Source organism: Onychomys torridus, chromosome 18 (genome assembly GCF_903995425.1).
Source record: "Onychomys torridus chromosome 18, mOncTor1.1, whole genome shotgun sequence".
Classification (NCBI taxonomy): Eukaryota; Metazoa; Chordata; class Mammalia; order Rodentia; family Cricetidae; genus Onychomys; species Onychomys torridus.
Genome location: NC_050460.1, coordinates 65,516,169 through 65,528,643, shown reverse-complemented (window position 1 = coordinate 65,528,643; position 12,475 = coordinate 65,516,169). Strand labels below are relative to the sequence as shown.

Sequence of the window (12,475 nt, the reverse complement as noted above, 5' to 3'; positions counted from 1 at the left end):
TGCACAGACTTTAGGCTGAACCACCCAAAGTTCCTTCTAACCTTGCAGACCTGAGGCAGCTCTATTTGAGGGCAGATGGAGGAGCTGATTGAGGCAAAGCTCACAAACAGCGGCAGCCCTGTACTGGGTTGGAGCCCTGTGTACATGTCACGGGGGCATCCGTTTGGGAGTCTGTTCTTGCCACCCAGGCTGTGTGAGCCCTGGGACCTGCTGGGGACTCCTGTGTGTAGGATGAACCCCACCTTTTAGGGGGACAGGAGTGCTGTATGGAGCCTGGAGGAAATGACAACACACACCCAGGTGGAGACAATCACATTATTTAACCATCAGTCAGGAGGGACTTGGGCAGGAGGGCTAGAGGGCTCCTGGGGTCCCTTCTGGCCATAGGCTAGACATTAGCTCTCTTCAGGATCAGGGAGGTGAGGAGGTGCCCAGGGGAGGAACTGTGTGACTTCAGGCCCTGGAAGAACTTCAGTATCTCAATAACCGGCCGAGGCAGGCCCTGCGCAGCCCTACCATCTGGTCTGGCGTTCCCTGGAGAAGTGGCCTGGACTTAAGTGGCAGGCCATTCCTGACAGGGACAGTTGGGTCACAGAGATTCCACCCCAGGGAGAGAGAGCTGGAGCCCTGAGGCAGGGGAGTGTGTGTCCCAGCATTCTTAGTACCCCAGGTGGGATGTCAGGAAGGGGTGTTCTTCCTAGAAAGCCCCACCCACAGGCGCCATGGAAAACCCTGAGGGGAGGGTGGGGTGCTGGCCCACCCCTGTAGCACCTGTCCCCAATATCTTCTGGGGGTTTTGGCATTTCTCTCTTTATCTTCTTTGTTACTTTTTTTCACTCTTTAAATAATTAATATAATTACTTTTTTAAATATAAAATACACAGTGTCCTTTCTCTTCCACTTATTTGGGGTGACAGGGAAGTGTTTTAAATAAAGGTCTCAGCTCTCTAATGGGTCACAAGTGGGAGAGAGCTGGAGGCCCAGGTGCCACCTTCCCTGGGCTGTCCCAGCACCCCCGCTGGTTCACCCCACCCCTGGCTGCTGCCCCTGACTTGAGGCTTGAGGTGCCCTGGCCCCAGGCCCCCTAGATGATGAGGGGTTTTTATGGGAGGTGGCATGAAGTCCATGCTGTGTGACTCCAGGTGGGCTGGCTGTTGGTTGACAGGGTCAGAGAGGGCCTAGCCCATGAAGCAGACAGGCCCCAGAAGCACTCCTCCCCGCCTTGTGGGGGCCCCCAGGTCTGAGAAGGAGGCGTCCAGCACGGGCAGTTGCTCCAACACAGGTGTGCGCACCTCCAACACCGTCCGGCCTTGCTGGGTCTTGACAGAGAGTCGGGGAAAGAGAGCTGTGAGGATGGTGAGGCACCCTCAATGGCCCCCAACCCCAGCCCCAGGCTTGCCTCTCCTCTGAAACTCCTGACCACATCCAGATGATTCTGGATGTATGGACTAGGTATGTCAGTGTCAGTACAGATGTTTGTACCCTCCGTGGGCCTCTGCTGGGCATCGGAATGTCCACAACTGCATGGGCTTGTGTAACTCCATGCAGTGCTGGTGTGTGTACACAGGGCGCCACCTAGAGGGCTCACATGAGTTTGATTCCCATTTTCCCCTCCCTCCTCGTTAGCCTTTTAAGCTCCCTCCCCTCAGGCACATCTGACACCTGGAAATTGGACTCCTCCCCGTTGTTCCTAAGCGCCCTGCCAAATGCACCTCCTCATCTCCTTCGTGTAGCCCAGATCTGGGACCTGCCACCCAACCATCATTTCTGGTTCCCACCTGACAGCCGTCTCTGAACTCCTTGACGTAGGGGCTGGTCTCGGGGCTCAATTCATCCTCATTGGCCCCCCGGAGTCTCAGGGGGCCATCCTGGGGTACTACAGAGCAAGGGTAGGAGACATCCTGGTGGGCAGAGACGCTGAGCAGACGCAGGAAGGTGAGCTGGACCACGCCCACTGGGGAGCCCTCAGAGTCCACATAGGAGAACTGGGGAGAAAGAAGAGTCAGGATCAGGGAGCAGCCACAGACCAGGTAAGGAACAGCAAACTTCAGTCTTGGGATTTGAGGAGAGAGACAAAGAAACCATCAAAGGTCACACAAAAAGGAGAGGAGGGTCAGGATGGGCAAGGGCAGGCAGGCTGAGGGCCAATCAGCTCGCACCTGTGTGACGTCATCCCTAGGTGTAACACAAGTCTCCCCTCCTGCTGTAAAGTTGCAGAACACCCGGAAGGCATCCCGAGCACAGCCCTGGTTGGGGTCAACCCAGTACTCTCCTGTCAGGTGAGGAACATGGAGGTCAGGGTCACAGGTCCCATGCGCCACGATACCCGTCCATCCACATGCTTCCTCCCCTCCCTCTGTCCCAAGGCCCCCAGCCAGAGCCACAGCCCAGTCTCCCAGTGCTTTCCCACTCATAGCCCTGGCACATCTCCAGCCCTGCCTCAGTATACCCTGTCACCTTGCAGCCCACCCCAGTCTCTGGTTGGCGCCTGCATCTCCAGAGATGGGCTCTGGGCTCCCCTGCAGCAGGAGTGTGATGTGTAGCTGCGATGTGCAGCTATCTGTATGAATTCAGGTGTGTGCGCACACTCATGTATGTATGTCTACTCTTGTGGACGCTACTGATCACTGATGGAGCTGCGTTAGCTGCTGAGACCCTGAAGAACTTTTCACCCAGTTGGATGTTACAAACTTGCTACAGTTACAAACCTGTAAGTGTTACAAAGTTGCTGCAGTTACAAAGTTGCTACAGTTACAAAGTTGCTACAGTTACAAACCTGTACCTGATACAAACCGGTAACCAGTCCCTGTTACAAACCACTCCATATTCACCCGACTCCAGCACCTTCCCTCAGATCCCCACTCCCGGCAGACACTCTGCAGTGCCCTGAGGCTGGCGCTGACCATCAGGGAGCTCAGGGTGGCACAGCTTCAAGTCCTGGCAGGTTCGAGCAGGGCTGTCCTGGGTCCCTGTCGGCTTCCTCATCTGCTCGATCTCCTCCCGCAGAGAGTCCAGTGAGCCAAAGATCTCCTCCAGCCCTACAGGCGTGCCCGGGGCACCACCAGTGGGCTCAGCCTCATCGTCCTGCATCAGTTGGCTTCCGTCCACAGAGCGGCGGGTCTTCTTGGGCATCTGGATGGGCAGTGGCTGGATCACCTCGCCCGGGGGGCCCTGGGTGGAGACAGAGGGGGTGCAGTGAGGTCACGGTGAAAGTAAGCGGGGCGGGTACAACAGGGTGCTGCCCAGCCAGAGCAGGGTGCAGCCTCCTCTCCCTCACTCACCGGGTGTCCTGGAGGGCCCTGCACGCCCTTCTCTCCCTTGGGTCCAGCCGGGCCCTAACAAAGGAATTAATGAGGTCAAGGAGGGGGTCAAGAGATCGAGCATAGGGTCAAGGTCACAAAAGGGTCAAGTTGGTCTCTTGGCAGAAATGAGGGGTTCCCCACTGATAAGGGGGGGATGTGTGTGTTTGCCCTGGAGAGTCAGGGTTAGGTCCAGCACAGAGAGGACAAAGTCGAGGCTAACAGGTCATAGGTCACTCACTGTGGCTCCTTTGGCTCCTTTGGGGCCAGCGGGTCCCTGTGAATAAACAGAAGGGGTCAGCACAGGAAAGGGCACAGGAATGGGGAGACAAAGTCACAAATCCCCGGGACTCTGGGTGTCTACAGGAGGGACCTGGGGACATACAGGAGAGAACTGGGAGACGCTGAGGACCAGCCTGGGAGGTCTGCAGTGGGGTGAAGGGATAAAGAGGAGGGGTGGATGAGGTACTTACGGGCAGGCCAGGGGGCCCTCCAGGACCGATGGGGCCAGAAGCTCCTGGGATACCCTAGAACAACAGCATGGAAAGAGACTGTGTCCCTCAATCCCTCCACCCCACAGCCCAGTTCTCATCCCCACCTTCAGCATGAATGCCACCCTGCTCCCAGACCTCTGTACCCACCGTCTCTCCCTTCTGTCCGGGGGAGCCTTGAGGGCCAGGAAGACCCCGGTCACCCTTCTCTCCTTGCTCTCCAGTCGGCCCGATCAGTCCGATAAGACCTGGGTGGCCCTGGATAAGGGGGAAGATGGTCATCGGGATGCTAAAACAGCGAACACATGGAGAAGAGCAAAAAGACGGGGGACAGATGTGGGATCTGGAGAAAGCTTCAGCTGGGAATGATCCCATGAATAAGACCCCCAAGAGCTGGGAACTGGAGGCTGGAAGCAGAGCAGTGGGCACTGGCCGTCCTCGTGGGATCTGGGGCTGAGTCTCATGGTCCAGTATCTGCCACTCACCTTCTCTCCCTTGGCTCCAGCATCACCCCGGAGGCCAGGAAGCCCTGGGGGTCCCTGTGGGGAGACAAGAAGTCACTCTCTCCAGAACTGGGACCAGTTCACCTTCCACTTCTTCCCTGGCTCTGGCCACTCCAGAGCCACCCATATATCCTAGTCACTTACCACAGGACCTGGGGGTCCAGCCTGGCCTGTGGCTCCAGGACGACCTTGTTGACCCTAGAGATTAGAGAGAACACCCCCAGGGTCAGGAGGATTGTCCCCACATTACACACCACCCACAGCCTCCCAAATCCTTCACACTGCAACTCACCACTGAACCTGGGAGTCCCCGCAGACCATCAGGGCCAGGCTTTCCTGCCGGGCCTGCAGGACCCACAGGGCCTGTCTTTCCTGGGGCCCCGACAGCACCAGGGTCCCCCTGAAACACACAGAAAGAGCTTGTCCTCAAAGGCAGAGGAGGAGACGAAAGAGGTCTAAGGTGGAAAGGGTGAGGCAGGGAGGAGGGCGCCAAGCCTCAGGTGCCCCGGGGGAGGGACAAGTGCCCAGGGCCCAACAGGGAGGAGGTGGACGAGGGAGGAAGGAGAAGGCGGGTAAGTCCCAGCGCCCAGGGCAGCCTCTCTCACCTTGGCTCCCTTCTCTCCTTGTCGACCCTCTGGACCGGGGGTGCCAGCAGGTCCCTGAAGAAGAGGGCCGGGAGGAAATGATAGCAGAGACCAGGCTCAACTCAGCTCCCTTCTGTCATCTTACACACACACACACACACACACACACACACACACACACACCACACAATACACACACACACACACACACACACACACACACCACACACAATACACACAACACATATGCACACATGCGCACACACATATGCACATTCACATACACACACCACACATACACACAATACACCACACACACACACACACCACACACACACACACACACACACAACACACACACAATACACACAACACATATGCACACATGCACACACACATATGCACATTCACATACACACACCACACATACACACAATACACACCACACACACACGCACACACACATATGCACATTCACATACACAACACACACACAACACACACATATGCACATTCACATACACAACACACATACACACAATACACAGAACACACAAACACACACACACACACACACACACACGCACACGCACAAGCACATACAGAAAGAACCATTCACAAATACTGAAGACAGGAGCAACCACGCCCACTGTTCAAATAGAAGCTCTGTGCGTGTGGTGAAGAGCCACTGGGCCACTTTCCCTCACCCCACCTCCTGCTCCAGCAAACTAAGAAGTTAAGCCCAAAAGGAGGCTTCTCCAGAAGCCTCATCCTGTGTCCATTTTGATAGTTCAGTAAGTAACAGACCAAAACCCAGGGACACAAATACCCCATGTATCAAACACACTGAAGATGGCCAGCTGCGTGTACCACACACGAACCAAAGGTAACCGGATAACGGCATCCCCCTGCCCATCACTTGACATCACCTCACCTCCATCCACCCCACTCAAGGACAGACAGCTGAATCCACATCACTTACCCGTTTCCCAAGGGGTCCAGGGGGCCCATTCTCCCCGGTGGGGCCAGGGGATCCCTAGGGAGGGAGGATATGAAGGGTGAGTAGGCTCCAGCCAAGAGACCAAAGGCTTAGGCTCAGTGGGAAGAGAGGGGCAGTGGTCACTCACAGGCTGTCCTGGCTCGCCATCCTCTCCCCGGTCACCCTTGGCACCATCCTGGCCCTGAAGGGGTGAAACAAAGTCGGAAGGCGGTCCCCAACCTGGCTGGGATCCTAGCCAAGACTCACTCCTGCTATCTGCCTCTCACCCTGCCAAACCCTAGATCCTCGAGACCCAGGTGCACCTGCTAACAGAGGCAAACCCACAAAACCCCACCATCTTGATCCCTCCCCTTCCTCTACAAGACTTACCCGTGGGCCAGCTTCTCCAGGGGGCCCAGGGTCCCCAGGAAAGCCAACAGGACCCTAATCCAGAGGGAGAACAAGATCAACATCACAGCTCCCTAAGGCCATCCAGAGCCAACACAGGGCCCCACGGACATGTCACCCCTGCGGGAGGGTTTCCTGAGCCCCTCTTCCCTGCCTCATCCCCTCAACCTCCTTTATGCTCCCAAACTCACTGTGGGAGATGTCTCACATCCTCTGCACTGTTCCGCAGAAGACCACATTTCCACAGCCCTCCCTCCCAGGCATCACCCCCACTCTTGGGCTCCCCACATTCCAAGGTGCTGATGCCCACACACACAAGTATTCCAGGTCTCCCATTCCCAGAGCCCCCTTTCATCCCCAAACTCACAGGGTTCCCCTTGGGGCCATCATCGCCTGTCGGGCCTTTAGGCCCTGGTGGTCCAGCCTCTCCCGCCTGCCCAGCCTCTCCTTTCTCACCACGTTCACCACGCGGACCCTGCAGGGTGAGTGGAGGGAGCAGATGGTCTCAAGGTGGTCTGGAAGGTCAGGGAAATGGTCTACTCTCAAGACAGTCTCAGCCTCCCCTCCGTCACTTAGTGACCATGAGACAGAGGCAGGCCTATGGGGAGAGTCCTAACCCCTCCTCCCTTCAAGGAAATGGTGTCTGGGTTCCTTCAGGCCAGAGATCAGGCCAGGAGCAGACTCCTGGGCTTCGGAGGTCCCAGATCAAGAGACAGAAAAGGTGAGAGAACAGTTGAAGTCAAAAGGGGTCAGAGGGCGAGGCCTCAGGATTGTCACTCACCTTGACACCCGGTTCACCCTGGACGCCTGGAGACCCAGACTCTCCCGGCTCCCCCTGCAAAGAGATGAGCGTCAAGCTCCTCCCAAAGCCTGACAATCCCACATCTCAGGCAAAAATAGGCAGAAATCTAACCCCCACCCCCTGACAAGACTGGCCCATTCACCCCTCTTCAGCTACCTTGTCTCCAGGGGGACCCAGGTTCCCAACACCTCCAGGGGGACCTTGTGGGCCCTGGAAGAGGAAGAGAAAGAAGCCATTATGGAGGGAGACAGAGGCCTGGCTGAGCTCAGCAGGGAAGCGGTGGCAGCGGCCCCAGGGCCACCGGGCTTCTCTTGGTACCTGAGACGGGACTAGGGTTTATGGTCTAGGGGAAAGGAGGCAAAAGACTAACTACATTGGTCTGAAGGGACAGGGGACAAGGGACAAGATGACTCACGTCAGCACCATTGGGTCCAGCGGGGCCGCGAGGTCCTGGAGGGCCAGGTGGTCCCTGGGTGGGTGGGGTATGAAAACATCAGGATGGGGAAGGATGGCAGAGAAGGAACTCCAAGGATGAGCAGGCCGGTAGGGCTGTGTGAGCAGAGGTCCAGGCAGAGGGCAGATGGCGGGACTACATGCAAGCCGGGAGGCTGGCAGTGGAGTGTCAGGCTGGGGACAGGCGGGGTGGCTGGCGGGTTTGGGCCAGTGAGGGTCACACTTACCATAGGCCCCACATCTCCTGTTTCTCCCTTCTCCCCAGAAGGTCCTGGCAGGCCCTGTGCACAAACCCAGGTGACCAGCCCATTCGACACCCAGCCCATCACTCAGCCCCGAAGCAGGCCCAGTCCTCTGTCCCCACCTCCCAGTCTTCATCAGGGGCTGGCAGAGTACTCACAGACCCATGCAGAGCCTTGCTCTCAGACCCTGTCCCCATCCCAGCTCACCTGGAGGCCAATGGGTCCCGGGGGCCCATTGAATCCTCTCGTCCCTTCATCGCCTTTGGCTCCAAAGTGTCCCTGGGGCCCCCGAGCTCCAGGCTCCCCATCAGCTCCCTGAGCAGGGATGAGGGCAGAATGATAGGTCACAGGTCATGTATCCTCCATCCATGAACTCACACAGACCTGAGCACCAGGGACGGAGGGGAAACTGAGGCAGGCTAGACCCAGAGGCACTCACCGCAGCTCCGGGCTGCCCCACAGGACCGATGGGACCAGGAGGTCCAGGAGGGCCCTAGGGAAGAAAGGAAGTCAGAGACGCCAGGACAGGTGGAGGGGAAGGGAGCGTATCAAGGGTGGGATGAGGTCAAAAGCCAGGAGGTCAAAAGTCAAGGTCACGGATGCTTACATGCTCGCCTTTGTTCCCTTTGGTACCCTTCTGTCCTGGGTCTCCCACCTCACCCTGCAGGAGAGGAGATATGCAAATTAGATCGAGGTCAGAGGTCAGCAGTCTCAAGTGGCGAGAAGACTGGACATATCTGTAGGTTCACTCACCTTGTCCCCATCTTCTCCAGCCACACCTGGGGGTCCTGCTGGACCAGGAAGCCCCACAGGACCCTGCACCCCATCACGGCCAGTGGGACCGATAGGGCCCTTCTCACCCTGCAGGAAACAAGGGAAGAGGTAACAGCCTCTTGGACGCAAGCAGCCTCACTGTCAAGCATCTCCACAAACCACCTTGGTAGCCATCAGCCATCAGTTCACAGCTCAGCCTCCTGCCCCATGCTCACCGGGACGCCTTTCTCTCCTGCTGCTCCAGGGGGACCTTGTGGGCCTGGACGCCCTGGGGGACCAATGGGGCCTCCTGATCCTGCTGCACCTCGCTCCCCAGGGGAGCCCTGAGAGAGAGAGATGGAGTCAGATCCTCCAGGAAGGAGACCCCAGGACCCCTGACCCCGGATCTCAGAAAAACAGTGAGTCAGTCTGATGCATCCTGGCTGACCCCAAAGCCCCTCTGCCCAGACCCGTGGCTCCTGCCACATCCTGCCCGGCTCCTCCCTCCCCATCCCCTTTCCAGTTCCTGCCCGCTGCCTCCCAGGGGCCCCAGACTCACTGCAGGGCCAGGAGGGCCAGCTGGACCTTCATTTCCCTTCAGGCCAGGTCCACCCTATGAACCAGATTTAGGGCAACAGGTAAGATGGGAAGGGGAAACTTCACAGGCATGGGACCCCAAAAAGGCATGCTGGAAAGTACGGGTCAGTGAGATGAAAACAGAGAGTAATAGTTTTGGGGTTACACTCACAGCAGTGCCTGGGAGGCCTCGCTCTCCTGGGAAGCCTCTCAGACCCGCGGGACCATCCTTCCCTGGGGCGCCAGGGGGGCCAGGATCACCCTGACATGAAAAGAGGGGTACAAACTATCATTTGAGCAGAGATCTCTGGCCCCTCAGAGCCACACTGGCCCCTTTCTTGTAGCCTCCCAGCCCCCCAACACCTCCCCGCTGGCCAGCCCCTCACTGACCTTGGTCCCTTCCTTTCCAGCTGTTCCAGGCAGTCCTTGCTCTCCAGGAGGTCCTGGGGGGCCAGGGTGACCTCTCTCCCCCATGGGACCACTTTCCCCAGCTGCTCCCTGGGAAAAGCACAGTCTAAGCTCAGCTCTGTCACCCGGAGACCCCACTCTGCACCCCCAAAGTGCCAGTCTAGGGTCCCTTTGTCTGCCCCAAGAGTCTCTGGGACAGTGATGCTGCTCTCCTGGCTGCTGGGGCTTACCATCCCCAGTGTGGCATGACTACGCCACCTTGTGTCACATCTGGGAAACTCCTCGGAGAGAGAGAGCGCAGCCACCAAGGAGCAGAAACGCAGGCCCTCAGCCCAGGGTCCCTGCCCAGGCCCTAACTCAAGGTCTGGGGTATGCTCTCTCCTGGGGGAAACATACCTGAGGTCCCACCACTCCAGGAGGGCCTGGGGGGCCTGTCTTCCCTTGGAATCCCTGAGGGGAAACCGAGAGAGTGAAGTCAGAGCAGGAATGAACAAGGGTGGGTGACCCTGGGACAGGAAGTGCCAGGCTCCTGGGGCAGCTGGCTCAGCAGGATCCAAGCCCCTCCCTACCCTGCACCCCTGGAATCACTTACCACTTCTCCCCTCTGGCCTGGGTGTCCCGGCAGCCCGTCCTTCCCTGCGGGGCCCTGGAAAAGATTTGGGGTCAGGTGAACTCTTGACAGGGAAGAGGAATGGGGGAGAAGGTAGTGAGGTGGGTCAGAAGTCAGCAGTCAACTTACGGGAGGGCCTTTGGGGCCAGGAAATCCATTGGGGCCTTGAGGGCCAGGAAGACCCTAGAGACAGGGATGGGTGGGTGAAGCTCAGACTCTGGACGAATTAGCACAAGTTTCTTCCCCGGGGACACGGGGACAGAGCCACACTCACCCTTTCTCCGGGTGGCCCGTGGGGACCGTCACCACCTGATGTTCCCTGTGGGGGAGTGAGATGGACATTAGCCATCCCCCAAGGGAAGGCAGTGGAAGGGGGTGGGGCTCAAGGCCCAGCATCAGGGGACAACAGCCTTGCAGAGTCCACTCACCTTGGCTCCAGACTTCCCAGTGGCACCTCGAGGTCCCCGTTGACCCCTTGGGCCCTAGGAAGACAAAGGGGGGATGTTAGAAATATCCTTGAGTCTTGAGGAGCCCTCCATGCTGCTGAGGGTGACCCTGAGCATCTGATCTTCTTGCTTCTAACTGAGTCTACATTGCCGTGCTCAACTGATGCAGAGCTGGGGATGGAACCCAGGGCCTTAATGCGCACATGCGGTACCTTACCCACTGAGCTACCCACCCAGCCCACCTCTCGGATCTTGTGTCTGCCCACTGCACTCACCGTGGGGCCCCGTTCTCCCCGAGGTCCTGATTTTCCAGACAGGCCCTGGTGGGAATGAAGCCAAGCAAACATTAGCCGAGGAAAGACTCCCACAGTGGCTCTCCCACCCTCCAGCTCCGCCCTCTGCACCCTCCTCCCCCAGCTTACCCGAGCTCCCTTCTCTCCACTGGCTCCAGGAAAACCAGGAAACCCCAGGGAGCCCTGTGAGGATGGAGAGGGAAGATAGTGAGGAGAGGGGCTTCGGGAAGGCCAAAGAGGGTGGGAGAGGCCACAGAGGCAGCAGCGGTGCCACCCGGAGCTTGCCAGCAAGCCAACAGCCTTGGACAGACCCCACTGCTCCGTAGGCCTCTATTTCTCATCTATACAATGGGAGTCAGCTGAACCCACTCTAGGGAACCCACACTCTGCCAGTGTATGCTTCCTGGGGTCAGAGGTCAAGGAAGGGACAATGAGGAGGGACAGAAAAGGGGCATCGCATCACCTTGGGACCCTGGCGTCCGGGGTAGCCAGGCAGCCCAGGAACACCTAGCTTGCCCTGTGGAAGGACAGAATGCAATTAGGAATGAGGGGAGCCACAGACACCTCCAGCAACACTCCCACAGAAGCCCCACAGGCTTCCTGGCTTCTTTGGCGCCCCAAGAGCAGGCTCGCCCAACCCCGTCTCTGTCTCCTCAGATTAAATCTGCAGCTCTCCTGAGTCCTGCAGTCTGTGGTCCAGCCGTCGCCACCCCGTTTTCAGTTCCACCACCCCCCCCCAGCACCCACTGCTGTACCACCCAGCCACAGCAGCCTCTCCCTTCCCTGAGGGGGAACACCAGTCCAGCTCCCCCCTCGGCCCTTTCCTCCTAGTGCTTCTCAAATCATCCCGAGGAGGAGGCTGCAGAGCTGAGGTAGGAGACAAGCATCCTGCAGCTCACAGCCTGGCTCTGCCCGTCATTGCCGGGCTCACAACCATCCCAGTGTCCCCACACCTGCCAAAAAGCTTCATCTATGAAACGGGATTGTCGTGAGGCTACCTGCAGGACTGACAGGACAAGGCCTCAGAGCTCCCCTCCTCCTTGACTCCCCTCTCCATACGCTCACCCCAACTCGCATCCCCATGTCCTCCGAGTCTGTCCTACCAAAGATCTTTCCTTGACGTCTTATGCACCTGCCTCAAGGCACTGGTACCCAGCAGGTGCCGTGCATAGAGGCACAACTGAGTCACCGACTTCCAGGTGGTGCCCCTGTCCAGCTACCCCAGGGGCCGAGTCACTACCCCCATCACCTTCTCGCCCATGAGCCCAGTGGGTCCAGGGTCCCCAGTAGGTCCAGTGCGCCCTTTCGGCCCTTCAGGGCCATCTTCTCCCCTGGAACCAGGGACTCCAACCTCACCCTGAGAGGAGAGTGGGGACAGAGGTGGGTCTAGGCCCCAGATGGAGAGGGAGGCTCCAGCGAGGCTGGGGGTGGGGGTGGGGCTGGCAGGTGTCTGATACTTCAGGACAGCAATTCCCACAGAGAGAGAGAGACTGGAGGGACCGGTGGCCCACTGTGTGGTTGCCATCTCACGGGGACACAGCTCTAAGGGGCCAGCAATGGAGAAGTCTCCCACCTCAAAAGAGCACAGCAGGGCGGCTCAACAAGGAAGAGCAGTGGGGTGGGGGATG

At 58.4% G+C, this 12,475-nt stretch overlaps 1 protein-coding gene across 5 annotated transcripts in view; it reads right to left on the bottom strand.

Annotated features, from left to right (window-relative positions):
* Positions 1–301: 301 nt before the first annotated feature.
* The window catches only part of Col11a2 (collagen type XI alpha 2 chain), a 29,770-nt gene continuing 17,596 nt past the window's right edge, over positions 302–12,475 (bottom strand). For all 5 annotated transcript variants that reach the window (XM_036167809.1, XM_036167807.1, XM_036167808.1 and 2 more), the window contains 37 exons: positions 12,097–12,204; positions 11,311–11,364; positions 10,977–11,030; positions 10,830–10,874; positions 10,537–10,590; positions 10,383–10,427; positions 10,238–10,291; positions 10,091–10,144; positions 9,895–9,948; positions 9,481–9,588; positions 9,263–9,352; positions 9,074–9,127; positions 8,751–8,858; positions 8,515–8,622; positions 8,369–8,422; positions 8,201–8,254; positions 7,969–8,076; positions 7,747–7,800; positions 7,482–7,535; positions 7,223–7,276; positions 7,046–7,099; positions 6,632–6,739; positions 6,247–6,300; positions 6,005–6,058; positions 5,860–5,913; positions 4,899–4,952; positions 4,586–4,693; positions 4,438–4,491; positions 4,276–4,329; positions 3,941–4,048; positions 3,773–3,826; positions 3,541–3,576; positions 3,282–3,335; positions 2,904–3,171; positions 2,160–2,272; positions 1,779–1,985; positions 302–1,319 (listed from right to left, as the gene is read on the bottom strand). In XM_036167809.1, coding sequence (XP_036023702.1) covers positions 1,179–1,319; positions 1,779–1,985; positions 2,160–2,272; positions 2,904–3,171; positions 3,282–3,335; positions 3,541–3,576; positions 3,773–3,826; positions 3,941–4,048; positions 4,276–4,329; positions 4,438–4,491; positions 4,586–4,693; positions 4,899–4,952; positions 5,860–5,913; positions 6,005–6,058; positions 6,247–6,300; positions 6,632–6,739; positions 7,046–7,099; positions 7,223–7,276; positions 7,482–7,535; positions 7,747–7,800; positions 7,969–8,076; positions 8,201–8,254; positions 8,369–8,422; positions 8,515–8,622; positions 8,751–8,858; positions 9,074–9,127; positions 9,263–9,352; positions 9,481–9,588; positions 9,895–9,948; positions 10,091–10,144; positions 10,238–10,291; positions 10,383–10,427; positions 10,537–10,590; positions 10,830–10,874; positions 10,977–11,030; positions 11,311–11,364; positions 12,097–12,204 — 2,943 coding nt within the window. In that variant the 3' untranslated portion in view covers positions 302–1,178. The remainder of the gene's footprint in view (positions 1,320–1,778; positions 1,986–2,159; positions 2,273–2,903; positions 3,172–3,281; positions 3,336–3,540; positions 3,577–3,772; positions 3,827–3,940; positions 4,049–4,275; positions 4,330–4,437; positions 4,492–4,585; positions 4,694–4,898; positions 4,953–5,859; positions 5,914–6,004; positions 6,059–6,246; positions 6,301–6,631; positions 6,740–7,045; positions 7,100–7,222; positions 7,277–7,481; positions 7,536–7,746; positions 7,801–7,968; positions 8,077–8,200; positions 8,255–8,368; positions 8,423–8,514; positions 8,623–8,750; positions 8,859–9,073; positions 9,128–9,262; positions 9,353–9,480; positions 9,589–9,894; positions 9,949–10,090; positions 10,145–10,237; positions 10,292–10,382; positions 10,428–10,536; positions 10,591–10,829; positions 10,875–10,976; positions 11,031–11,310; positions 11,365–12,096; positions 12,205–12,475) is intronic.